The sequence below is a fragment of the Biomphalaria glabrata genome, chromosome 14, assembly GCF_947242115.1.
Source record: "Biomphalaria glabrata chromosome 14, xgBioGlab47.1, whole genome shotgun sequence".
NCBI classification, from domain to species: domain Eukaryota; kingdom Metazoa; phylum Mollusca; class Gastropoda; family Planorbidae; genus Biomphalaria; species Biomphalaria glabrata.
The window spans coordinates 15271213-15298305 of NC_074724.1; the positions used below are offsets into that span (position 1 = coordinate 15271213).

General features: G+C 33.7%; 1 protein-coding gene across 4 annotated transcripts; it reads right to left on the reverse strand.

Annotated features, from left to right (window-relative positions):
- Positions 1 to 2369: 2369 nt before the first annotated feature.
- On the reverse strand, positions 2370 to 27093 carry LOC106066133 (uncharacterized). 4 transcript variants are annotated; one of them, XM_056010638.1, is made up of 10 exons: positions 26732 to 27092; positions 25279 to 25380; positions 23289 to 23464; positions 20675 to 20864; positions 19291 to 19572; positions 18927 to 19025; positions 18728 to 18791; positions 7365 to 7412; positions 6573 to 6614; positions 2370 to 4558 (listed from the first exon to the last, which is right to left on the reverse strand). In XM_056010638.1, exons 3-10 carry the CDS (start codon positions 23400 to 23402, stop codon positions 4513 to 4515), a joined length of 885 nt encoding a protein of 294 aa, XP_055866613.1. In that variant the 5' UTR covers positions 23403 to 23464; positions 25279 to 25380; positions 26732 to 27092; the 3' UTR covers positions 2370 to 4512. The 4 variants fall into 4 exon arrangements, with proteins under 4 accessions (XP_055866613.1, XP_055866612.1, XP_055866611.1 ...); XM_056010637.1 differs by having other exon boundaries at positions 25279 to 25441; XM_056010636.1 differs by lacking the exon at positions 25279 to 25380 and having other exon boundaries at positions 26732 to 27090.

Sequence of the window (27093 nt, forward strand, 5' to 3'; positions counted from 1 at the left end):
GCAGTGTCTTCTATCTATAGGCCTATCACTAAACATAACTAAGATCTTCACCATATATCTAGATCCAGTACTCTAGTCCAAACTACTGTCTTTTAATGTGCCATATCAAGGGCAAGGTAATTGTATCGTTATGTGTCTTTATATTTATTGCACACCTCTTCTGGTGTTTATTACAGTGTCTACAGTGAATTAGTTGACTGGTCTTCACATCACTTGTCGCGTATGGTTAATACTGAGTACTATAACAAAAATCCATGTAGATCCAGAACTAAACTCGATTGTAGCAGACATCATATTTATTAAGTATAATGTAACAGCTCACTGGCAACTCCAGCCATAAAGAAGTACATGAAAAACTTCACAAATTTACTCATAGAATCCAAAAGAATATATCAAGTGCATAACAAATTAGCTATCAGTAATGACTTTTAAACAAGAATAATTCATACGTCTGTTCCCTTCTATAACCATGGTAACTACTGATATCTGACCATGTGGGCAGCTCCCAAAAAGAGACTTTTGCCCATCATTCCTAGCAAACATTCGCTTTTCACGTGAAACATGTTAATCCTGAATTATAAGTGTACTCCGTGATTCCCGACTAGTTCATGTCACAATAGCTATCAAACAATGATGTGACAGTAATCGCTCTTATAAAAAGCAAAGGATCAATTGTGTTAAAAATTATGTTGATTGTTATTTTCAATATGCTTTCTCAGTTTGACCACATAAAAATAAAATAAAACTCTATAAATCCGTTAAAGTGTAAGACTAAAACATTTAGACTCTCTTCATCTTCACCTATCACTTAGCCTGTTTAGCTTTTTGGGTACAGTATGTCTCCATTCTTCTCTGTCTTTTTCAAGACAGGCCCGTTGTGCGTTTTTGAGGTTAAAACCCCAATTTACAATTTAAAAAAAAGCGAACTACAGTAAATAAATTCAATGACTATCGCCGATGGGGGAGTCTCTGATCACATGGTTTGGAGATTAATACCTCCTCTAATTGATTTTGAGGTTAGTACTCCACTATTCAAATAAAACAAAATATGGCAAACTACAATTACCAAAAATTACCAAATTTTATGACATTTTATGTAGCCAAAGGAGGTTTTAAAGTTTTAAAGCCCTTCCAGAATCTTTTGAAGTTAAGCCCTCCATTTTAAAAAAAACTGAAGAAAAGCTAGTCTCCTAATTTAACTAATGCTGATAACCTGAAAACCTTCTTTCAATAAACAGAAAATCTAAGCTATAATCACTAAATTACGCGAGTAGCTAAAAGGAGAATATGAATTTCGACCCTCTATTTTTTTTTTCAAAAATAACTGAAGGATAACTAGAGCCTAAATTCTGTAATTGTAGCCAAAGGGGATTTGTATATTAAAATTCACATTACAAATAAAAAAGCGTAGCCAGAAGAGGTTGAAGTTGAAAACCCTGCAATAAAAGAATATAAGAAAAATTAAAGTCAACAAATTTTATTAGCATAGCCAAAAAAGTTTGGATGTTTAGACCTACATTTCAATACAATGAAAAACATTTTTATAGTTACCAAATTCCATCCAAAATTAATTTTGAGATTTCAGATAAACTGAAGCAAAAATATAGTAAACATATCAGCCTAATAATGAGTTCGTTTATTTTTTTGTGCCAGTCGCTGAAGGCCATTAATACAATAACTAAAAAAAAAAGGAAAATTACAGTCATTCGAGGTTCAACTCTAACCCCAAATAAAACATTTCACAGTGGATTTTTTTTTACCAGTTACTGGGCTACATTAATGAAGTGCAGTGACTAGCAAATTTGATATTCGACATACACTTTTTAATTGGAGGGTAGCTGAATATTGAACTGTATGCGCCTTAGAAAATACATTTTTTAAATTTCAAAGACTAAGTACCAATTTTGTGTTAACTTCATTTTCAATTTTAAATATTTTTTTCAATATTTTTTTAAATTTTATATGTAATATAAATATTCGTTGACATAAAATTTAAATTATTATTCTCGTTTTTTTTTCGCTACTAAAAAAAGACACCGAAACATTATAATGATACTTTTTCTGTCTACATTTCTCTTTATATTTGTATAGCATTATTTTTTTTTCATTATTTTTTCTTTCTTTCCCATTTTTTTTCTTGCTCTCTTTAATTTTTGCTTTATCTTTTGTCTCTCTTTATGTCTCTCCCACGTTATCTTTTTCTGTTCCCTTTCTCTCTTTCCTTTTTACGCTTTTTCTCTTCTCTCTCATTCGCTTAAACTTTCTCTTTCCCATTTTCACTTTCTCTAAAGATTCTAAACATCTTTCTTCATTCCCCATTCGGTATATCAATATTCAAATAAAAAAAAAGTTCAATGAATAAATCACTGTATGAGTAAAAACAATTTTAATAGCACACGAAGCAATGTTAATGATACAAAATCGAAATCATTAAACAGAATCAAACGACAAATTCAAATGAAAATGTACTTATCTTAACCTGTCACATATTTAATGATTTTATTTTAGTTTATTATAAGTTTAAACATACTAGCATTCTACGTTAATACGTAAACCTGTATAAATTAGCTCAATCCTCCTTTAAATAAACTGAATATACAAAATTATATGCAATCGGTAAAGTGTGATTTGCAGACATTCTAAAGAATTCCTGCATGGCGTTTTCAGTCAAAGTTAAAAATTATTCTCCATTTCTTACTTTGCTTAGGTATTGCATAGACAAAAATTGTCTGTTTTAGAGAGATGTTTATGATAAAAGAATTTATAAACATGATCAAGACGATTTCTTAAGACTAAAAATTTTGAATTTCCTAAATAGTGTATCGCTAGGCCTGAATAGGTTTTCCACGAACTACTGGATAATAACTAACTAGGGTTCCATTACGTAAATTGATCTCTATAAAAAAATAAGCAAAGTATTCCACTAAATACTCAGTATGTGCGAAGTGTCCCGTTAAAGGAAAAAAAAAGGAAACATGTCTTATACTAATTACAACTTGAATTTGAAAGTCATAAAACAATTATTTAAATCAATGTATGGTAATTTTAATCTGTAATACACTTATGTATATTTTTCTTTATTTCTTTTAGTCAAACCTAGAATGAGAATTTAAAAGAGTCATGAATATTTGGCTTAGTTAGCGGGTAAAAAATGTCAACAACAATGTACTAAGCACAAAAAAAATGTACACAACATACACACTTACACAGTCGTAATTAAACAAATGCAATAATTAAAAAAAAAAAACATGGCTTTGACTAAATTATTTAGATTACAGGTGAATAGAACTAGTATACTAAGATACTTATATTATTTATAAGATAATTTAAATCAGCATTTACTATGAAGCAGTTGAAGTCAAGCTATCAAAAAACGAGATCACACATGTTTGGTATGAATAGAAATTGTATACATTTCTATTGCAGGCCACTTGTATATTTGGCAAGAGATCACAGAACAAAATCACAGTATGCATGAAATGCTGAATTGAAGTACTAACTTAAGTATTGTTCGTCAGCTTTGTGTGTCTGTACATGAGCTAAAATTAGACACTTTAACAAAATGAGATGATACATTTTTTGCGTACAAATTACACAAACAATGGACTTACTTCTTAAAGCATATTCTGCTTGCCGTAAGATAAGAGAAGAATCCTAGCTTAACAACAAACATGTATATTTTTGTATATTTTTACATATGTATATATGTAATGATAAGGTATCTATATCTAGCGATGTAATAAAACGTTTCTAGAATGTTTAATACTTTCTAAAATGTAATAACATTTTAATGAATATCTAATACTTATTTTTTTTTCTTAATGCCTTTAAAAATGCATCCAACTACAATACTTTAACTGTCAAAACGAATGCTTATCATTTGAAATTTCTTAGCCCAGTGTTGCCCAAAAAAAATGGCCCTTGGGCCACAAACGGCCCGCGATGTGAATCTATCCGACCCGCCGAAACGTCTAAAAAAATCCCCTCTAAAAAATAAAAAAAAATAAAAAAAATATTTCCCAAATATATATTTTAAAAATGGTTTATTTATTACCTTTTTTATGTTGCCCGCGACACGATTGTCGGAATCTAAAATGGCCCGCAGTTTAAACATCACTGTTTTAGTCAAATACTAAGGCGATGTTGTACTACTTTTAACAAATATATCCATTATAATACTGTAGTTTTCTATTTTTGAAACTATAATGTGTTAAATAATTCATTAGAAGCTACTGACAATAATTTTCTAAGTAAAAAAAAAAAGTCTTCTAAATATTACAAATAATAAAACTTGCAAAAACTCTTAATATATCGAATATAAACATTTTAATTGTAAATTGTAAGTAAGCCTTATGTCCACATATATTCTGGTTTTCTATAGTTATAATGTTTGTTTTGTGTAATGCACAAATTGTAAGACAGATTTCCTTATGGGTAATAAAGATTACTATTATTATTATTATTATTATTATTATTATTATAATGGGTCTATAACATTTATATTTTTTTAGATTATTGGTTTTTCTTAGTATCCTTTGCAGTTGCAGCTGGCCGTTCCCTGTGGAGTAAATTTATTCAAAGATAATTATAAAGAAAGTAAATAATGACAAATGCTTTAGATATAGTATATATATTATATATATATATATATATATATATATATATATATATATATATATATATATATATATATATATATATATATATATATATATATATATATATATATATATTATAAATATCATGTTTCTAATTGTCACATCTAATTTTATTTCCTCTTTCACATCTTACGATCTATTGGATAGGTGATGTAAAGGGCATATGTTTTCTCTGACCCTCATTTAGTGAGGGTTAAAAACAAAATAATAAAAAAAAATATAATAATAAATAATTCATTTCTTAGGTTAAGTGTACCATTTTCGGAAAGAAGTGCAACAGAGATTATCTGTAGACGAAGATCTTAGTTATAATTTCGCTTTTACTATTCGAACAACTGAGCCAGATAGATTTAAAATCTAGTTCTTTGTTTCTTAAGCTTTTTAAGCAATAATGTAATGAATAGTAATTGTACCTTGAAGCCTATATGATAAAATATGACTTCTACACTCTCTCTTACAGCTGAGACATGTTTAGTTTCACAGAAAAGGGAAACAATTTTAAAATAAATTCCATGTTTATATGAACAGCACGGATAAATATAGACTTATATGTCTATTTACTACAATTAGATCTAAAGCGAATAGGTCACTAGACAATATCAAGTATAGATCTAGACATTGTTTTAGAGGCAGCAATGTTACTAATAATAGAAATTTTTTTCCTCGTGTTCTGTATCTACACATTGCTTTATTTCATTACATATTTAGTTTGCATGCAACGTAATAAAGCAATGAATTTTAGAAGCCTAAATGTTTCAAATTTCAAGATGCTATCTTTCCTAGTCACATATTTATGATAAAATAATGACACTTTTTCGTTTTTTTTTTGGTCTCAGTAAATAAAAAAATTAATAAAAATAGGGAACGACCTTAATTCGAACTTGTGAGCTAAAGCCTTCTCAAGCCTACGCGGTAAACACTCTACTAGCAAAGAGTCTATGAACAAGGAAGATTGTAGACTTATCTATTGTTTCTACTTTATGTGTGTGTTCACTAAGCCTGAGACTGGAGCCAAATAGATCTAGAACTCTAGATGTAGAACTATAAATCTAGATTATTATAGATTCTAGATCTAGAAGTATTATGTCTTACCTTATACGTTTAATCAGAAAAATAACTAGACTGTTTTGTTCAGGATTAGTAGACCTACTGGTAATAGTGAACATTATGCTGTTCACGTCAGATCCTCTTCTTAATTTGATACTACCATATATTTAATACAAAAATCTGCACCCTAAGCTGCTAGAAGCTAATCTATTGCCTTTATAATTTATAAAGGTAAATATAATTTTTTTAAATGACCTTAACTTCTATTAAAATTTTCCATTAAAACGTCATCAATTCTTCATTGGTATAATATTTTAATATTTTGTTTTTTATAACTCTGCTATTCTATTTCCATACGTTTAGTAATTTTAAGCGCTGTAATAATGCTATGCTAAATTTCAAACTAAGGATACAATAATCATTTTTGAAAGTGGAAAGTAATTAACTCAATTGACTGAACGGTGTTAAGCATAAAATGTTAGAATATACCCTTTAACATGATCATACAATTTTCATCTTGGCTTTTTTTTTTATAACAAGTATTTCACTTGTATATTATTTTTTTTTTTTTGATTTAGATTCTTTAAATGCCTAAGAATTTTTAGAATCCAATCGAGTGTAAGAATTGTGTAGCGCATTCGCTAGTTATTCAAATTGATTTTGTATGCCATGATCTAAGAACACAACTTAGACCTGCAGTTTTAAAGTTATAAACTAAAAAGAAATAGATGCGAATTTGCAAAGAATATATTTAACGTAATAATATGTAAATAATATATATATACTATGTAGTTTCTGCTAATTAAAATCTCAATTGAAAAAATATTTATTAAAACCAGCTCTCATATTTATGAGATTTTATTTTACCTTATTGACATACTCTCAGGTATCAGTACTACTGATGAAACACTAAAAAAAAAAAAAGAAAACACAAATAAGTGTTGCAACAACATAAATGGATTTCATCATATTATTGACAGAATGATTTTGCGACAAAATGAGTTGTGGAAAGACTTTGTAACATCTAATACAGCGGTTCTCAACCTTTTAAGCTCGGCGACCCCTTTTTAAAATCCCACACTCGGCCGCGACCCCCCCCACCTCCCCACACACACAGCAAAAGAAGAATAGACAAAAACAATATTTTTGATGGTCTTAGGCGACCCCTGGCAAATCGTCAATCGACCTCCAAAGGGGTCGCGACCCACAGGTTGAGAAACTCTGATCTTATACCAATGAGATGCATGCCTTGGCACAGAAATGATTGCAACATTCTTGCAACATTCTTGCTCACAAACCAGTTTCCTCCTCTCCTCACAGCTGATGCGTCCAAAGGAACGGCTACTGCCGATATAGTTTGAGATCATTGTGTCGAGGTATCTGCCAGAGCGCAGTTTCATGTTGCTGGCTGCTTAAGGATCTGCAGCTCTTGATTTTCCTCAGGATGGAAACCTGAAAACTTTCCCATTTTTAGGTATAGCCGCACCCGAGTACGCTATTCTACGTCAAAGTGGAACTCCCGGTTAGAAAAATGGCGGGGTTCTCGGTGTGCCACACTTTATTTTGCGACATAAATCTAACAGTCAGATGGACGGAGACTACAAAACAAAACACAAAATTACAAAACAATTTACAAAATTCATAAAGATTCCATATTACCTGTCAACTGGGGATGGAGTATTGTCTTGTGGAGGAGACACTAGTGGTCTGTTGATTTAAAAAAAAGAAAAATATGTATGTCTACAGCTTGAAGTAATTGTATCTTTTTATTTTAATATTTTCGTAATCAGCAAAATATATATTACTTACTAAAAAGACTATATCAATTTATAAAGGATTAAAAAGCAATAATAAAATATAGATATAAATTATGCAAACCCAGTCTGACTGTTTTTAAATTGTATAAATTATTCATTTGATACATTATTAACTTTCTTTTACTGGATGCAGGTATACCTACATACAGTTTTAGCCCTTTTTGTTATAAACTTCTTTATATAAAAATAAAACAAATGTTCGATGCGATGATCAATCATCATCATCATCATCAAACTCCATTTGAATGAGAGCTTGAGAGATTCAAATCTTCTTTCGCAAAAGCCCTAGGCAGAAACCCTGCTGCCTTGCGTAGTACATACATGTCAACATAAAGTTTGAGAATTTTAGTTTTCAAAAACCTGTTGAGACAGAGATCAGCAAAAGAATATGAGACACTGTTTCCTGTTCTTCCCAGCAGCGGGGCACCGTCAGTCACAATTTGGCCATAGCCGTGAGAAATATGAGCCTACAGGACAGTGGCCTGTCCTGTACTGTGCTATAATAGCTTGCTCAGGCCTTTACAGCCTCCACCACGGGGAAGTGCGGTCATGGTACATAGACTCCACGGGCTTTTTGGGGATTGTTCCAGCATTCAAACCACTTTTCCGTTTCTATTTTTTGTATTATAGCCAGAGCATACTGAAAACTCAAAGCCTGCTCGGTGGGTGGTGTTTGACCTCCCTGGTGGGCCAAGGAATCAGCAAGGTGACTTCATTCATATGTGACTTGGTACCCACTGAATTATTACAGGGGTTTCATAACGTTGCTTTATGTTGTATGAAGTCGATATTGTGGGAGGGGCTTTGCAAAGCCTGTGGTTGAGTTTTGAATCAGTGACTGTCATACCATTATTTGAGAATTGGTGACATTGATTGGTAAAGGATCATGAAATATCTGAGTTTATGGAGAATATGATGTTTCACGGTGAAATTATGGGATATTTTGGTCACATGATTGTAAAAGCTGACCACATGGGCAAGGTAGTAGACCCCAAAGATATGATTTGTGTGCATATATTTGTGTATTTCTTATCATGGATAATGTATGTAGATTACTTTATGTTTATATTTTATATAATGACTATTGTGGCTAAATATTTAAGCCATCTGGACTATAGTTTATTGCTAATTCTTACCACATGCATTTAGCTCCTTAGCCATCATTAATCTATCACTGACAAATTATAGCTAAGCACGAGCTCTTGGAGTAATATTACTATTGATTGATTCCTTGGCAAGAAATTATCATAACATTTCTGTAAATATGTTATAATACCTAGTATATATTTACTCTCATTCATTTTTAAGTAATCCCATTCTATTCTACCAGACATGTTGGCCAAAATATATTACTTAGGTAAAATCATGTTTATTTACTTATACTCCATGTTTACTTATGTGAAAGCATGGGCGAGTATCAGTCGTTGACCTCCCCTTCCCTTTCATCTCATTCATGGAAGCAATATATGTAATAGCTATCACCGTGATTGGTAAACCTTACCTTATCACTTATTACTACTTGTTATTTCCCATTATTATTGTTATCTCCCTTGTTGGGATGCAATATTTATTTGTTAGTTCCCTTTGATATTTATGAAACTAGCTTATAGTTTCTCTACATCATTCTGAAGATGTCCTTCTCGGAAAGGCATCTACCTCCCAGTGTTATCATTATGACTAAACCGATTTGTACACCATGTTGTTGCAGCTTTTATCTATAGGCAACCACCACTTACAAACTTAGCGACTTAACGCTGATACCATATTTGTTGGCACCAGATCTGCAGATACCAGCCCTGTTTACTCTTCACAATGTCCAATCGACAACGCTAGCCATAGACCCGAGCTCTGCAGCTACAAACCTTTAGACTTCACCCGGCGCCTGGACCTACTACGCCAGCCCACCAGCAGACAGCGTCAGCGCCAGCTACACTAGTTTCTTCAGTGCAGCACCGGACGCAAAGCTAAGCAACAAGCCTAATGACACTCGGACCACTTGGCTCCTAGTATCTAATGATGACATATTAATTTATTTAAATAAGCTACATCCCATACTAGCTACTGTACAGCATTAAACCTTTTTGATTATTTCCTATGCATAATAAACCTGTACATAATTTTACATCTAAAACTTAGTATTGTTGCCTGCATTTTAAACGCTGTGCCTGCATGTATATAATTGTGTGCAAGTGTGGGTTCTCAAATTATAAAACCCCCCTAGACACCCAAAACGGCTAAATTTTAACCCACCTTGTCACACCGTCTATCACGTTAAGTTCTGAGAAACTAGAAGAGAAATGAAAAATATTTTCCCCCATGCGTTGTGGTTTGCAAAGTTTAGGTGCAACGGCAAAGTTTTGTTTCTAATAGCAAACAATTTAGTATATAAAATTAATTATGTAAGCGATTTTTTAAAAATAAAATTGCATCAATTCTAAAACAATATATAAATGTAAGGGAGGTAATATTACAAAGAAAGATATTTTTGAGTCTTTTCAGTATCACCAAGTCAAATATCGTTAAAGAATGCATAAAAAATGTTGACAAAAAATATAAATATTAGTTAAAGGGGATTTCCTGGTCAACTAGCTGATAAATTTAAATTTATTTTTGTTTATAAAGGCTAAGAATCCACTATGTATGTAAATATAACGCACATTCTATAAAATGGACTTTTTATGCAGCGACTTTCTAGCAGTAGCGTGACAGCCGTGGTAAAAAAGGGTACCAAACTAGTTCCCTCAAAAAGTTTTAAATAATCAGATACTTTTTTGTTGTTTAGTGCCCCAATCAGATTAAAAGCCGCTAAATTTTTGTTCGTTTTGTCTGTTAGTCGATCTGTCCGTAACGATTACATAAAAAAAGCTATTGCGAATCTGATTTAACCTTAATGTTCCTTCAAAACATCCTACTAGTTTTAGTATCAATAATAGATTGTTCCGGATGTTTTGTAAAAAACAAACAAACATTGCCAATGAATGTTCGTGTGCCCTTTTAACATATATTTCATTTAATTTCCGTGCTTCAACGTTGCAAAACTCGTGATCAATAATAATTTGTTCCTTTTTTTTTTTCAAAGGAAATAGTATATAATTGCTAAACGAAAATATCTATGCTTAATAACTATAAAGTTGTTCCGGCGATTGTTTTATAAAAATAGATTACATCAAATGATTGTTTAAAATCACATATTACATTTATATTCTTGGATCATACGTCACTATAATTCATTTATCAATATAAAATTGCTCCGAATTTTTATTTTAAAACAAATTTATATCAAAAGACTTTTTTTTTTTAAAATGATCAGGATATTAAATTAAGAAAGAAATTATTATTAAAAATTACTTTTTAGACTTATTGTACATTTAATTTTCTTGCTGAAAAATCACAAATAAATTTGTATTGCTAAAAAATGTTCCGGATTTGTTTTAAAAAAAGAAATCGATCTGCATTACGTTAATTTTCAAACAAATTGTCGCAAAAATTTTCCGAATTTTTTAATGAAAATTAAACTACACTAAAAAGTGTTTAAAATCCCTACTCTAATATATAAAACACTTAATTTTCTTGGAAACACATCGCGAAAACCTATTTACGAAAATAGATTGTTCCGGATTTTTATGAAACATATAAAACATTTTAACTCTATATCTTTTAAAATCGCACTTCTCTCATACACTACATTTAAATTTCTAAAACGTTACAAAATCTAATAATCGTGAATATTATGTTTCGGATTTTTAAGGAAAACAACTTCCTAACACCAAAGTATAGTATGAAAATCTCTCCACAAGGCTACTGTGGTTCCAATTTTCATATTAGACCATCCCAAAATGTAATTATTGGTATTTGATCTAGCTGAGATTTCCTCTCTCTCTCTCTCTCTCTCTCTCTCTCTCTATTTTATATATATATATATAATATAATATATATATTATTAAGTAGAATGTGAGGTGTATGTATGTATGTTACTTATAGACATTAAAACCGCTTGACCAATCTTGATAAAACTTGGCAGGAATGTTTCTTGGGTACCAACTTAGATCGTAGTGTATGTATTGTAGCCCTAAAACAAACATAAGACCCTAAAAAAAATAATGTTGTCCGACTCTATTAAAGCTATAGTATTTTATGAATCTAGGCCATGTCTACAGTGTTGACATGAGAAAAGATCGAAAGGATTTAGACCTAGATCTAATTTTAAGAAATACACTTTGCGCAGATAGTTTTTTACTTTGACACATGAAAATACAAAAGAAGATCCATTGATTTCATTGTAAAATAAAATCAACCTTCAAATGTGTGTTTCAAAACCATTTTTTACATAAATTAGTTCCTGATATCTGTGATTACAGATTTCCTGACGAACATTCTTTCATTAGACAATACCTTAATGAATCGCGTACTAAATATTAATTCGTTTAATTGTTTACTTTATAATCCCATCCCTAGATCTAAAACTCTAATTCAACTCTAAGATGATAAAACTTCTCTTCGCACAGATAAATTTATACTTTAACACATGAACATACTGATCATGGGCGTAGCCAGGGGGGGGGTTCTTGGGGTTCAAACCCCCCCCCCGAAATGAAATCCCCCCTTGGGGGGGGGGAGTCGGAATTTAGTGACTGATTTTTTGCTTTGATTTTGTTTATTTCAGGGGAGATTTTAATACTAAACCATCACTTGCCCTAGCACAACCAAAAGGGTTTTGAGTTTAAAACCCCCTACCAGGGGGGTTCGAGTTTAAAACCCCCTACCAGGGGGGTTCGAGTTTAAAACCCCCTACCAGGGGGTTCGAGTTTAAAACCCCTACCAGAGCGGTTCGAGTTTAAACACCCCTACTAGGGGTTTTGAGTTTGTAACCCCCTACCAGGGGTTTTGAGTTTTAAACCCCCTACCTGGGGTTTTTGCAGTTAGCTCCCCCTCTTCTATAAAACAAAACAAAAAAAATGCAAACGAAAATCCCCTAATTCCAAGAGCACAGTTAAGGATGATTTTGATTTTAAAACCCCGTCTAAAATTTACGATAAACACCCTCTTTAATATAAAAAAAGCTAATTACGCACTCAAAATGTTATGAGCGTAGCTAAATGGGTTTTGACTCAGTTTTGAGTTTAAACCCCACTTGTAAAAAATACTTCTTTTTAATAATAAAAAAAAGCAAATTATACACTAAAAATGTTATGAGTATAGACTATGGGGTTTTGAGTTTAAACTCCCCTCCAGTGGAGTTTGAAGCTAAAAAGTACCTCTTCAATATAAATAAAAGAAAATTACTCACTCTAAAATCTATGAGCGTAGTCAAAGGGGTTTTGAGTTTAAACCCCCCTCATCTTCAGTGTAAGAAAAAAAGCAAATTACGCACTCAAAATGCTATGAGCGTTGCCGAAAGGGGTTTTGAGTTTAAACCCTTATTCAGAGGGGTTTGGTGCTAAAAATACATCTTCAATATAAAAAAAAAGCAAATTACACACTAAAATTATTTGAGCGTAGCCAAGCCAATCGGGGGTTTTGAGTTTCTTCTACAGATGGCTTTTTTTTTTAAAGTTTAAAACCCCTCCAGATGGTTTTGAGTCTAAGATCCCCCTACAGAGCATTTTGAGGTGGAAAACCCCCAACAGAAGATTTTGACGATAAAACTTCTCTTTTCGATATAAAATCTAAATGCAAACTACAGTCACTTAATTCCAAGAGCGTATTCAAGAGAGGTTACACATTTTTACCAGTGGCAGGGCTCCATTAATAAACTGCAGTGAATAGTTATATACCGAAATCGAAAAACACTAAATATAGCTCAACAAAGATGGCTAAGACAGATTTCAGGAGTCAGTTATAGAGATCGGATCTAAATCAAGGAAATCCTATGCCGAACTGGGAGTCGACCCCATAGTAAGATTTTGAGAGAACGACGCATGAAATTTGCGGGACATGTTCTCCGACAAAATGAATTACGCATAAGAAGAGTTGCAATGATATCCTAGTACAACTTGACGCCACTTATTCATGGAGGTCCTCATGGTAGGTGGGAAGAGGCTTCAGACATTACCAGTGACAGATTTTTATGGAAACTGCTTGACGTCAAATGCTCCGAACGGCGTGGGAGGGTCTAAGTCAGTAAGAATAGCACATTAGGTTTTTGAAATAAAACTTTTTAATAGCAGGAAAATGCACTGTAGATACCTCAGAATATGCATTTTGTTGGCTTTCAATATCAGAAATAGTGCTTGGCGGCGCTAGCGCTCCCCCAGACCCCTTTTTTCTAGTAATGTCGGGGAATCTACCTTTTTTTCATTAACTCATGGAAGAACCTATTCTAGGGCACAATAAACGTCTTCCGAAAGAATGAAGGGTCAGAATGTAATAAAGATCATGTACACACACACACACACATAAATACATATAATTTTTTTTTCGCGGGTGGGGGGGGGGGGGTCGGGGGGGGGGAGAAAAAAATTCACCCCCCCTCAAAACCCCCCCCCGAAAAAAAATCCTGGCTACGCCCATGATACTGATTATAGTCCATTCATTTCATATTTTGATCAAATAAACATTCAAATTTGGTTTTCTAAAGCATTTTTAAGAGACTACATTCTTTTACGAAAGCTGCGAAGCCGAGTTGAGATAGGCCTAGATCTATATTCATTCATAAATCGCGTACTAAAAATTATATCGTTTAATTGTTCACTTTATAATCCCATTCATTTAACAAAGCTATCACTCTTTTCGTTTTTAATAGATATGAATGTATCGGCTTCGGACAAACCCATTTTCGCAAACCTAATTTTATTTTCGTAGCGAAAGAGAAAAAACTTGAAAGGATCATTAGCTAAGTTTAACATACATCTAAATCCAATCCACTAGATTAGTAAACACAAACTTAGACGCGCAGGCAGCGGGTAATATCAGGCTAGTCTATATTATAAAGTAGAATGTGAGGTGTATGTATGTATGTATGTATGTATGTTACTTATAGACATCAAAACCGCTTGACCAATCTTGATAAAACTAGGCAGGAATGTTTCTTGGGTACCAACTTAGACCGTAGTGTATGTATTGTAGCCCTAAAACAAACTTAAGACCCTCAAAAAAAATAAAGTTGTCAGACTCTATTACAGCTATAGTATTTTATGGATCTTGGTCATGGTTAACAATGTTGACATGAGAAAAGATCGAAAGGATTTAGACCTACATCTAATTTTAAGAAATACACGTTGCGCAGATAGTTTTTTACTTAGACACATGAAAATACAAAAAAAAATCCATTGATTTCATTATGTAATAAAATTAGTCTTCAATTTTGTGTTTCAAAAGCATTTTTTACATAAATAAGTTCCTGATATCTGTGACTACAGATTTCCTGGCGAACATTCTTGCATTAGACATTACCATTTGGTTACACATTAACACATCTCTCTACTGAGTCTATTCCTAGGTCTAGGTCCAAAACTCTTATTGAACTCTAAGATGATAAAACTTCTTTTCGCAAAGATAGTTTTGTGCTTTAACACATAAACATACTAATTATTGTCCATTCATTTGATATTTTTATCAATTTAACATTCAAATTTGTTTTTTCTAAAGCATTTTTAATACATTCGTTCGCTGTTCGCTAAATTTGCGTATCTGTGTTGAGATAGGCCTATATTCATTCATGAAAAAAGGTCGCGCATGCGCAACACAGAATGAACTCTATGAAAGCCAATTTTTAACTCTAGATTAGTGTAGATTTAGATCTATGTCTACCTCAAGATCTACTTTATACTTTAACACATGAACATACAAAATTAAGTCTATTCATCTCAAATTAAATCAAATATATGTAGGCCTACAAACAAATGTTTTAATTTGAAAAAATGAATTTAAGCCTATTAGCTATTTTTATTTGATAGCTTCATTCACACTATTTTTACATTGACACATTCGCTTTACTTATTACATAATTATTTCGTTTAATTGTGACTATATCGACAGTAATGCGCAAGTAAAGACCCGCGGGTCGCGGGTAACATATGTCTAGTATATATATAAATAAATAAATATTGTTGTAACCCTGTTGGCGGCGCGATAGGGTTAACTGTACGATCAGCTGACACATGTGATACAGGAAAGAAAGACAATCAGTGTGCTATGTCGATGGACAAGGGACAGTACTGATATGAACTTTGCACGCAAATGTGACCCGTGTTATAGGCATTTGATCATAAGCCTGCGTGGACCAGAGACACTGTGTGTGTTAGGCAGTGCAGTTCAAGACAGGACAGCGAGTGGACTGGGACTGTTAGTCTGCCATGAAGTAGGTCCTGGTGGAGTCCTGAAGTGAATGTACGAGTCCAGGAAGAGATAGAGACAGTATAGAGATAGAGACAGTAGAGTTTATTAGTTTAGTATGATGATGTACAGTATAGCATTTTTAGTGTTGATGTATTGCCAATTGTGTCATATTGGCTTTTTTAATTGATCATTATTAAAGCACCAGATTATTTGGAGCTCTTGTTATCAGGTTCTTGAAGTGTTAGATGTGCTGTGTTGTGTTTAGTAGTGTTTACAGAAGGCCTGATTAGGAGAGATCGTAACAATATATATATATATATATATGCGGCCGCAACGGGGCCCGAAATTTCATAAGCCCAACGCTAATTATAATAGGGTTCCCGTGGTCTCCTTATTTACTAGGAGCTCCTGGCAATCTTCTGAAATTAGATTTTAGATTATTTCGCCCCCCCCCCTCTAGTATGTTGCCCGATTTAGTGGGGTATGGAGGGGGCGATGGCATCAATCCGCCCCCCCCCCATAAACTTTTGAGTGGGGGGGGGCGGTCCATTTTTTTTGTAGAAATCACAGCTTGCTAACAGAATCAATTAAATATCTATATGATTAAAACGTGCTATTGGTGTTTTAACCGATCTTTATATTATGTCGTTTCCCTAATGCCCTTCCCACCTAAACCATTTGAGTTGGGGGGTCGGTCCTACTTTTATGGGGAAACTAAAATTAGTTGAATTAAAATATATTTTTTATATTATGTCGCTACCCTTCTGGTATTTTTGCCGATTCAGTGGCGTAAAGGGGAGGGGTTGCATCTACTGCCCTCCCCATTCTAGCCCTCTGATGGGGGGGGGCGGTCCTATTTTATGGAGAAATCATAGTTTGTGAAAAAAATTAGTTGAGTACGTTATGATATGTGAACCCATTTGTATATTATGTCGCACACACGCTCTAATCTCAAATTTTATCAATAGTAAATATAAAATGAAAAAGGGTTGTACCAGGTGGGAGGGGCGATACATGCAATCGCCTTCTGCCCATCGGACAAACCAATGCTTTTTCTTTTTGAATTATATTTAAGAAATTACAAAATTAAAAGAAAAATCTGTCACTAATATAATTTATGTATGCTTTAAATAAAATACTTATATCGAGTCGCTCCGCCCCTATTCTTTAATGCCAAATGCAATCATTAGCAGAAATTATAAAAAGGAGCGAGGATTAATCGTTTTCATTCTACCGCCCCCCCCCTTTCCAGACGAAAACATGATGTTTTAAAACAGAATAGTCAAATATGGCGTCAGGGTTTATGTAATTTCACATGAATTTATCATAATTTTTTAAAGAAAGCCTTTGCTTTGGAAAATTTAGAATTCATACGAAATTGTTCAGAATAAGAGTAACGATTGAGATGAGTTTTGAACCCAAATATTCTTTTTCAAGTCGCCTTTTACAAACCTTTACTCAATCTGCTATTTTTCTAGTTAAATAAATTTGGGACCATAGCTCATAATTTATGCTTCAATCCTAAAAATGCAAACAAATTTGGAGTAGAATCTAATTGGTCCACTTAATTTCTCCTCCCACTTCCGAAATGTTTTGTTAGAGCTTTAAATTAACGTTCTGTAACAAAACAAAGTTACAAACATACCTATGGTATGTATCACTTACAAATCAGCTTTTTTTTTGAAAATTATTATTTTTCGAATATTTTTTTTCGGCGGCGATCTTCAAAGCCTTAATCTAAATATGTGGGGTATCTTCAAATCGTTGTATTTGCAATGTATTAAGGGCCTATCTAATTCATATAAGAATATTTTTAAAAATAAAACATTATTGACCCGAACCCCATTGATGAGTAATGAGTAGTAGATGTCAGGAGAATGCGTTTCTGCCGTGAAGAATGCAAGAAAACGCTTTTGGCGTCAGGCCTTTTCCCCGAACCCCACTGATAAATAATAAGCTGAAAATGTCAGGAGAATAAGTTTCTGTAGTGAAGAATGCAAAAAAAAAAGCTTTTGGCGTCGGGGCATTGCCCCGAACTCCACTGATAAATAATGAGCTGAAAATGTCAGGAGAATGCGTTCTGCAGTGAAGAATGCAAAACAAAGCTTTTGGCTTCGGGGCTTTGCCCCGGACCCCACTGATGAGTAATAAGTTGTAGATATCAGGAGAATGCGTTTCTGCCGCTAATAATGCAAGAAAACGCAAATGAAGAATGCAAGAGAAATTGCTCAACATGACTGGGTTTTTTTCTTCGCACAAAGTTGAGAAACACTGCTTTATTTATAGATATGCTGAACGCACGTTTATGCAAAGGCTTAGGGTTTACTGGGCGTTAGGGTTGGGGTTTGGAAAAAACTCGTCCCCCCCACTTCAAAGTTCTGGATCGCTAGTGTGTCACAGAGACAGGACAGGCAAGTTTCTAATAAACATTACCAAAGTCAACGAGACGGCAAGACAAAGAGTAATAAAACCTGGCGATGATAAGTCCTTGGTATCGGCATTATGAGTTTTTAATTGCTATGAAGTGACTGTCACGAATTCGCTTATTTGGATTGTCACCCCTTAGTGTTTGTTACACTTGTTAGCCTGTGTACTGACTGTATTTCGTAGTCCGTGTTGTGAGCTCTATGTGTGTAGTTGTTTGTCATTCAGTGAAATAAAAGCTTTGAATGTAACGTGGTATTATTATTATTAAGTACAACAGTGACATTCATCCAATATGGTCAACCTGTTGAATTAGTCATAGATGTGTGATGTAGGCAGGGGAAGAAGGGGATGAAGTTCAGAAAGTGTCTAGACACACAGTTGTTTACGGCGCTTGATATGGCAAGAATAAAATAAATAGTTTGCATTGATGAGGTCGTTTATTTTTGCTCAGCGACGAGTCGTCTCAGGTCGGCAGGGCAAGTATATTAGTTATATACTTACTTTTTTTCTGGTATATCCGGCTGACGTTTGACTGGTAAATGCGATTTGCAAAAGGAAGATCGTACTGTAACAAAGTGTACACCTTATAGTTTAAAATTACATTTAGGTCATATGTAATACATATAAACAATAAAACGACTGATTTGTTGATTTTTGTTTCTCTGACCTAAGAATAGACATAGCTTTAATACATTATTACCTTTGCACCAACAAATGACCAAAAAGATGAAAACAAATAAGCATAGAGGAACAAACGCAGCTAGCAATATGTTAGCTTCCGACCAGTCACCTAATCCATCTGTGAATTAAGAAGAAAGACGGTTATTTTCATTGATTGACTTTTCAGAATAGTAGTTACTAATTATTTTAAATTATCGATCTCTACATTTATCAATAATATAGTAGCAGTTAGTTAAACTTGTATTTTAAATTGTATTTGTTACATTTATAAGAACGGTTGATGCAACTCAGAAATAATAATGTATTACTTGAAAAAAAAAAAACAATTTCAGTTTACTTGTATACTTTCTCTTAGAATAAAAAGAAACTTTAGAATGACGTACTTTTCACATCTTCTATTTCTATGGAGTATTTTTGAGAAAACGTGCCATTGCCACAAATGACACATCCAAACATGTACTTTGTCTTGTCACTCTTCCTTGGTCTGTAAGTAACGCAGCTAAGGTTTGAATAACGTTTGCTATGGTTGACTGTAATAACCGCTTCACGTGGCGATGGTGCAAAGTCACAACAAAGGGTTATTTCTTCCTCCTCTTTTATTGATAAAGAAGAGTTCCTAGAGGATAAGCTTTGTCCATTTAGTCTCATTTCAAATTTGGATAAATCTGTAAAAAAAAAATAATTTTGTTAGCCTTCTATATTAAATTGTAATTGTCTTACTTAAGGGAATGGATGATGTTACACTATTTTAATATTTAAAATTAAATGTGTAATTAATTTTAACCAAAGTACATAACGCAGTTGAGATTTTAAAATGCAAATTACAAGTGCTTAAACAATTTAAATGTACAAATATGACATACATGAATACTAAAGAACTTTAAAGTAGTTAAAATCTTAACTATTAGTATGAAATATTAATGAATTATTTAAATTATTTTTAGATCAAATTAAGGTTAGAGTTACTTATATGTTTCTATTTAAAATGGTTCAGCTCGTCCCTTGTGTGACAAAGATAACCTTTGATAGACTTACTGTTCGTCTCTTTATTTGAATATTAAAGGTTCTACTTTTAAAACCCAAAATCAACACATAGATTTGTGTAAAAGCCGTAATGTAGTGAATGTTAATTATGTATAGTATACGAAAATGAGAGTTGGATTATGTTGAAAGCCGACTTTCTGGAATGATTTCTTTGTTAGTTCTACAGCTCGAAGCAGGCTTGTAGTTTCTTCTTTTCGGTGCTCTCCTTTGACAAATGGCATGTAGTGAGGTACTTCTACAACAACACTTCACAAGTAACGCTGAACATTAATTAAACTGAGTGGAACAGAGTTAAACTTATCTCTATTACAAGCTAACGTGTTTTCTATGTTTCGGATGTTCCTTCAGAATTGAAGATAATTTACTTCTTAGTTCAAAACGCCCGCCTGACGACGGAGGATGGCATAGGGCAGGGTATGAACCCTGGACCATCGAGAAGTCTGAACTACAGTCCAGCGCGCATACCGCACGACCAGGCAGAATTGTTGTCCCTGAATCGATACTCATTGTTTATTCTACTTATTGGCTATGCTTGACCTAATCTAATTTCTTCATATCATTAAAAAGTCATGTTTAATTTCAGTCTTCAGTAGTGCCTTGTGTTATCTTTAATTATTGTACACTAGAATCACTAACCCCCCCCCCCCAACATTTTCTTTATGTTCAAACAAATACATTTGAACATTAAACTTCAAATTTAATAGTAAAAAAAAAAATACAAACCAAAGATATTCATCAGCTTGATAGGAACACTTGAAAATTCCACCTCATTATATTTGACCCAGATCCTCCAAGATGACTGGTTAAGATTGCTTTTAGCTAACGTTGTGAGGCGAAGTTTATAAACATTGTCTTCTTTAGTGCAAGTAAGATTTGATGAGCTGCCACATGTCGCCAGAGAAACTGTGTCATACTGGTAATACAACAGTGCTTTGTGAATATCTTACAATTGAACAAACAATACATACACTACGGTCTAAGTTAGTACCCAAGGAAAATTTCTGCAAAGTTTTATCAAGATTGGTCAAGCGGTTTTTATTTCTATTCGTCATATACATAAAACATACATACATACATACATACATACATACATACATACATACATACAGGGCCGCCGCGAGGATTGTGGTCGCCTGCGTGCGAAATTTTAAAATGCTGCCCCCCCCCCTTTTTTTTTTTTTTTCTACAAAAAAAATGTGTTACGACTGAGCTGGACAGTGTACTAAAAGCCGCAATGTAATTTAAATCCATGTTCGTAGATTATCCCTTTTTTTGCCTTTCCTATTCGCACCGTTGTCATGCCCTCTAGATGTTTGATTTCCAATTTTAACTTTGCATTGTTTTCTATTACGACGTTCTAAAGTCCTTCTCCAGTTGTATCAGTCATTGGGCAAAACCCAAGAAAATGTTCACGTATTGCAACTAATAGTAGGCCAAGTGATTTGTTCAGCCTGAGACCTATCTGGTGTACAATCTAATAGTAGGTCTAGTGATTTGTTCGGTATGAGACCTATCTGGTGTACAATCTAATAGTAGGCCTAGTGATTTGTTCAGCCTGAGACCTATCTGGTGTACAATCTAATAGTAGGCCTAGTGATTTGTTCGGTATGAGACCTATCTGGTGTACAATCAAATGTTTTGTGAAAGTATTTATGTGTTTATAGAATTTATGAATTTTATTTTCTATTTTATTCAAATTTCGAAATTGCCTTTATTAATTGATACAAATACCCTTTGTGAGTGTGTGTCAAAAAAAAACTATTTGTGAATCCTTTAAAAGCGAAACATTGCCGATAATAATTCATTGCATAAAGGATTTCCAAGGCTGCTTTTTAAAATCATGCATTCTTTAATGCGTTGCATCTATTGGGTTTTTTTTTTAAGAGCATTAAAAAAAAAATCTTTCTGTATTATATTCGTGTCTTTTCAGAATTAACATGACTCTAATCATTTACTTTTTTGTACCTGTAATGTCGCCTTTATTTACTTATTCAAAAAAAAAAACCGACACGGACCGTTTCCGCAGAATAAAGTAACTCGTAATACCAAAGCCATTGACGGTGAAACTTTTTCAACGTTCAGTAAACTTTGATTATGATTATCACGCTTGTATTTTGGAGAGACGTGCATTGTGTCCACAATCATTTGGTATACGCGAATTTGAAAGTGCCTACATATTTATCCAACACACCACTACGACAAAATGAAGCAACTCAGCGCTGAGTATTTTTCTTGAATTGATTTAAATAAATAATCCTAAGTAAAAGTAACTTATAAAGTTACTTGAAATAAAACATATAAAGGCAGTGTTTCTTGGACATTTCCGTATGGCGAACCCCTACATGTTGAAATTTTCGTTTTAGCTCCCCTCCCCTTTTTTAGAACCTGGGGACCTTGATTGCAATGTAAAACAATTCCGTTGTTGTTGTTTTTTTTTGTTGTTTTTTTTGGAAATAATGTTGCCTACATAATTTGAAAGCGTTGTATAAAGTTCTTTCTGAAGATAGAATTGATCTAGCAAATCTAGAAAAATCACACTAACGAGACGTTTTGAAATATTTTCTTCAAAAAGGTTACAACCCTTATTGCTGCATGCGCCTCTCGAGAAAACGGTTTACATTTGACAAGGTCTTATTAAAAGATGAAACGACGTCTCTTACTTAAGATATTTTCACTTCTGAACATTGATAATATTCAGACGCGGATTTATAACTACAATGGAAATAAAACATTTTTTCGCCGCCCCCCCCCCTTTTTTGTAAGTCGGTCGTTGGCTTGTTGCACCAATCAGCTAGTAGCCTACATCTTAGTGTAGATCTACTTCTATGAAGACCCAAGAATATTCTATGCTTCTTATGTACGAATATCGTGTTTTTTTTAGATAGTTTTAAAAGAATAATGAAATAATTAACATTTATATAAAATATTAAAATATTTGATTAATTTTTTATGAAACTTAAAATTTCAAAAATAAAGATAACCTTTGTATAATGATTTGGCCGCCCCCTACATTCGGCCGCCTGCGTGCGATGCACACATTTGCACAATAGGTAGCGGCGGCCCTGCATACATACATACATACATTAATACATATATACATACTTACATACATCCATACATACATGCGTACATACATACAAACATACGTCTTACTTTCTACTTTATAGTATAGATAAATAAATAGATAAGTAGATAGATAGATAGATAGATAGATAGATAGATAGATAGATAGATAGATAGATAGATAGATAGATAGATAGATAGATAGATAGATGACATGATTAAGATTACATTTGATGAAGTCGACATATGATTTAAATTACGTTTCTCTACTTACTATTTCAAAAGGCATTGATTCATTTCCTCTCCATTCCATGTTTATATATCCCTCAGCTTTATCTACAATCTGGTTTAATTGGACAGCTCCTTCTAAAGTAAAATTTTGATCCATAAGCAAACAATCCTGGCAAATTAAGCTAGAACGATCGTATTCAAGAGATGCTTCCACGCTCGCTGGAAAATAGATTGATTTCTAAAGTAAAATAAATATCATATAATAAACAGAAACAAACACACACACTAATAATAATAATAATAATAGAATGTTTATAAATTCAAAGATTAGGGATGAAACGCATATAAATATCTAGGTTCAACAACAAGCTTTCATGGGAAGACCACCTTGGAACTCTGACAAAGAAAACAGCCCAGCGACTCTTTTTTTTATACAAACTCAATAGCTTTAAACTAAACAAGAAGATCCTTGAGACTTTTTACAGCGCGACTATATAAAATCTGCTAACATACGGAATAACTTGTTTGCAAGGCAACGCCTCATCTAAACTGTTGCGACGTTTAGAAAACATCATTTAAAAAGCATCAAAAATTACACTCACAACATAACCACATTTAAAAGAACTTTTTGAACAAAAGTGCCTAAGAAAAATCGAAAAAATCTTGGAAGACAACGGCCACCCGCTCCATCAGAACTACGTCAGGTCGTCGCGAAGTGGGCGACTGCTGTCAATCACAACAAGAACGGAGCGGTACAAAAACTCGTTCGTACCTCACTCGGTCAGACTCTATCACCGCCACTCATTGATCAGGGAACATGAAATGCACCAAGATACCTGTGTGTAGTCGCTGAATGAACTCTTTATGTTGTCTGTTGTATTTATGTGTATTTTTCTGTTGTGTTGTCTTTATATGAGAAAAGAGTCCTTGTAATCACAACAAATTTCCGTAAGGATCAATACAGCAGTCTTAGTCTTAGTCTGAATGCACATAGCTACCCAAACCAAGTTGTTAGGAATGTTTTCTTGGATTTTCTTATCATCCTTTTAGAACAATCATTTCTTTTGACAAAGGACAGGTTGGGGTTCTATAGAGCATGGTCCTCTATTTTATCAACTGTATACATATTAACAAGAAAATTAATGTTTGCTACATAGGCTTTCCTTGTTGTTGAGGTATATCTTTTGTGTCTAAATGTAACAATTTTATTTTGCCTAGCCTCAAAGCACAAGTGATACAAAGGCAGTCAAAATTTCAAATAATAACAATATATAAAACAAAATCAAATTACTCAAGATAATTAAAGAAAATATTAATAAAATAATTAAAGCCTATTTAAATGATAGTTTGTTTAACAAAATGTGGACATTCTTCCCAAGCTAGTTTACTTTTAATAAAAGATTTTAGCTTCCCTTTCTATTTTGAATTATTGCTGCGATTTGCTGAATAATTTCAACCTTTTTACTGCAAGCAACAATTATCTGTGCGTTTTTTGCTAACGAAGCTGTCTGGGTATAACCACATCTATCCCATACTTAACTTTTTAAATTGTAATTTGAAATGAAATAACTATTTACATATTGAGAACTATTTATCTTTGGTCAAAATATTATATTATATTTGAGAGATTCTTATATATTAGCCAGTAAATTAAGCATTCTTTTTATTATTTTTATAATTTATATCCCCATTGTTAATCTCCCAGTTTCTCCTAAAACCGTGTAATTGTTTTTTTGTTTTTTTTTAATTTAACTAAACGGTCAATTTCCAATAAACTTTATGTAATGTTAAAACATTTTACTTTTTTTTTCATTTTCTAATTTTATATCCATAAATAGTGATCCGAATCACGGTTTGATACAAATTCAAATATGGCAATCTATAAGAAACAGCTATATATCCCTATTGGTCACTCAGACCGACTTATGTCGCTCAGACTACAGCTAGATGCCTATAGATTTGACACTATCATAAGTGTTTATGCTCCCACGTTACAGGCAAAACCTGATACCAAGAAAATATTCTACGCTTACCAGTGGAGTGTCGTGTGTAAGGTGGACACTGCTGACAAACTCATTATCTTGGATGACTTCAACGCTTAAGTGGGGAACGACTACAGCACTTGTCCGAGAGTCCTAGGTAGACATGATATTAGCAGTTGCAACGATACCTACAGACTTCTGTTGGAACTCTTCTCTGAAACAAAGCTTGCTATAACCAACACAATTTTCCAACAAAAAGCTGTTTTAAGACTACATGGATGCATTCACGCTCAGAGCACTAGCACTTGTTGGATTACATAACAGTGAGGCAGTGCAATATTAAAGGTGTGATGCACACCATTTCAAAGCCTCCATGCAATAAACACTCCGAGCTGAGATTGATCCCATATAGCATGGTCCAAGTGTTCTGTAGGGTTCGCCTGTCTCTGTACAGGGTGAAATCCCCTCGTGCACCAGTTCTATCTGTTTAAAGACTAGTCGTATCTTCTATTCCTTCCATTCCTACAACGTAGTTGCTTTCTCCTGCTCATAGATCTACTAGTTTCGCTTTCTGTTGCAACGGGGAAACTGACTACCGTTCCATAGCCCGAAATCGTTCTGCCTTTGACATCTCTCGCATTGATGGTATAATTTGAAAACTGGGCTATGGTTTCTCTCGCATTTCTTGTTTACCTTTGAACCAATCAGCGTTTTCCGCACATCCGGCAATCAGGGAACTGTTGCAGGGTGGAAACCCGTAAGAACGAGACTTACTCTTTCCTGGGGTAAGCCTAGCTCTTGGAACCGACACAATGCAGTCTGCATAATAGATGTCCTCTTGAGCCGACCCTTACCCATCCATTCGTCGACTAGTAGCCTAAGTTGGCAGCAACAGAAGTCATGTTCCAGATGTTACCTAGTAAAACCTGCTCAGACCAAAATTCACTGTAAATTTAAAGCCCCTAACGTGGTAGACCACTTCACATATCTACAAAGCGAAGTATAAAATGACGCTTTGCTTTCAGGGAAGTGGATAACCGTCTGGCCAGGGCTAATAGTGCTTTTAGACAAGAGTTTGGCAGAATAAATCGCTCCGCCTGCCTACAAAATCAGTGTCTACGAAGCAGTGGTTCTCTCAACCCTTCTATATGGATCTGCGACATGGGTATTATACCAAAGGGAAGACCGCACTACAAACAGCAATGTTCTTGCAAACACCGGTATGAACAGCTTAAAGGGACTTCTTATGGTCCGACATTTACGCTGGGCAGGGCATGTAACCCGTATGCCAAAAACTTTGTATTTCACGTTTATCTTGTGTGAATTTTTCCTGTGTATAACAAACTTGTAATATGTCACCCGTACAAGACGCGCAATCTTGTTCTGATTATTTGAACATTTGATTGAAGGGTAACACTTAAGAAAATGGAAATTTAAGCTAGGCCCTATTATTCATACTACAAATAGTACAAGACAATATAGTTGTTTATATAAAGAAACTTACGTTTAATGGTCGGTAAGGTGATCACTTCACTCTCAAACTCAATTTCGTTGTAGAGCCCTTTCAGTCTCCAAGTTGATTGGTTGAAATCTTCTTTCACGTGTATGTACGCATAAATTTGAAATAATTTTCCCTTTTGTACACAGTAGAACGTTTTATTTTTATGGTCACACTTGTTCAAAAATAACACAGAGAACTGAAAATATTAATAAACAAGGTTTCAAAGACAGTTTGTGTTGAAACACAAACTCTAAATCGACCCCCGATAGGGCCGGTCCCACAGATTGCGATGCCCTATGCGAAACGGATTGCTCGGGGCCCAGTCTGGAAGAGATAAGGATAATAAGTGAAGATTAATATTTTGT

Excerpts from the sequence above, each read along its gene's own strand:
- LOC106066133 (XM_056010638.1), bottom strand. The coding sequence starts at position 23,402 with ATGGATCAAAATTTTACTTTAGAAGGAGCTGTCCAATTAAACCAGATT. Across the intron at positions 18,792-18,926 it reads GGTCATTTGTTGGTGCAAAG|TACGATCTTCCTTTTGCAAA; the intron begins GTAATAATGTAT and ends ACTTTGTTACAG. Across the intron at positions 6,615-7,364 it reads ACTCCATCCCCAGTTGACAG|TGTTTCATCAGTAGTACTGA; the intron begins GTAATATGGAAT and ends TTTTTTTTTTAG.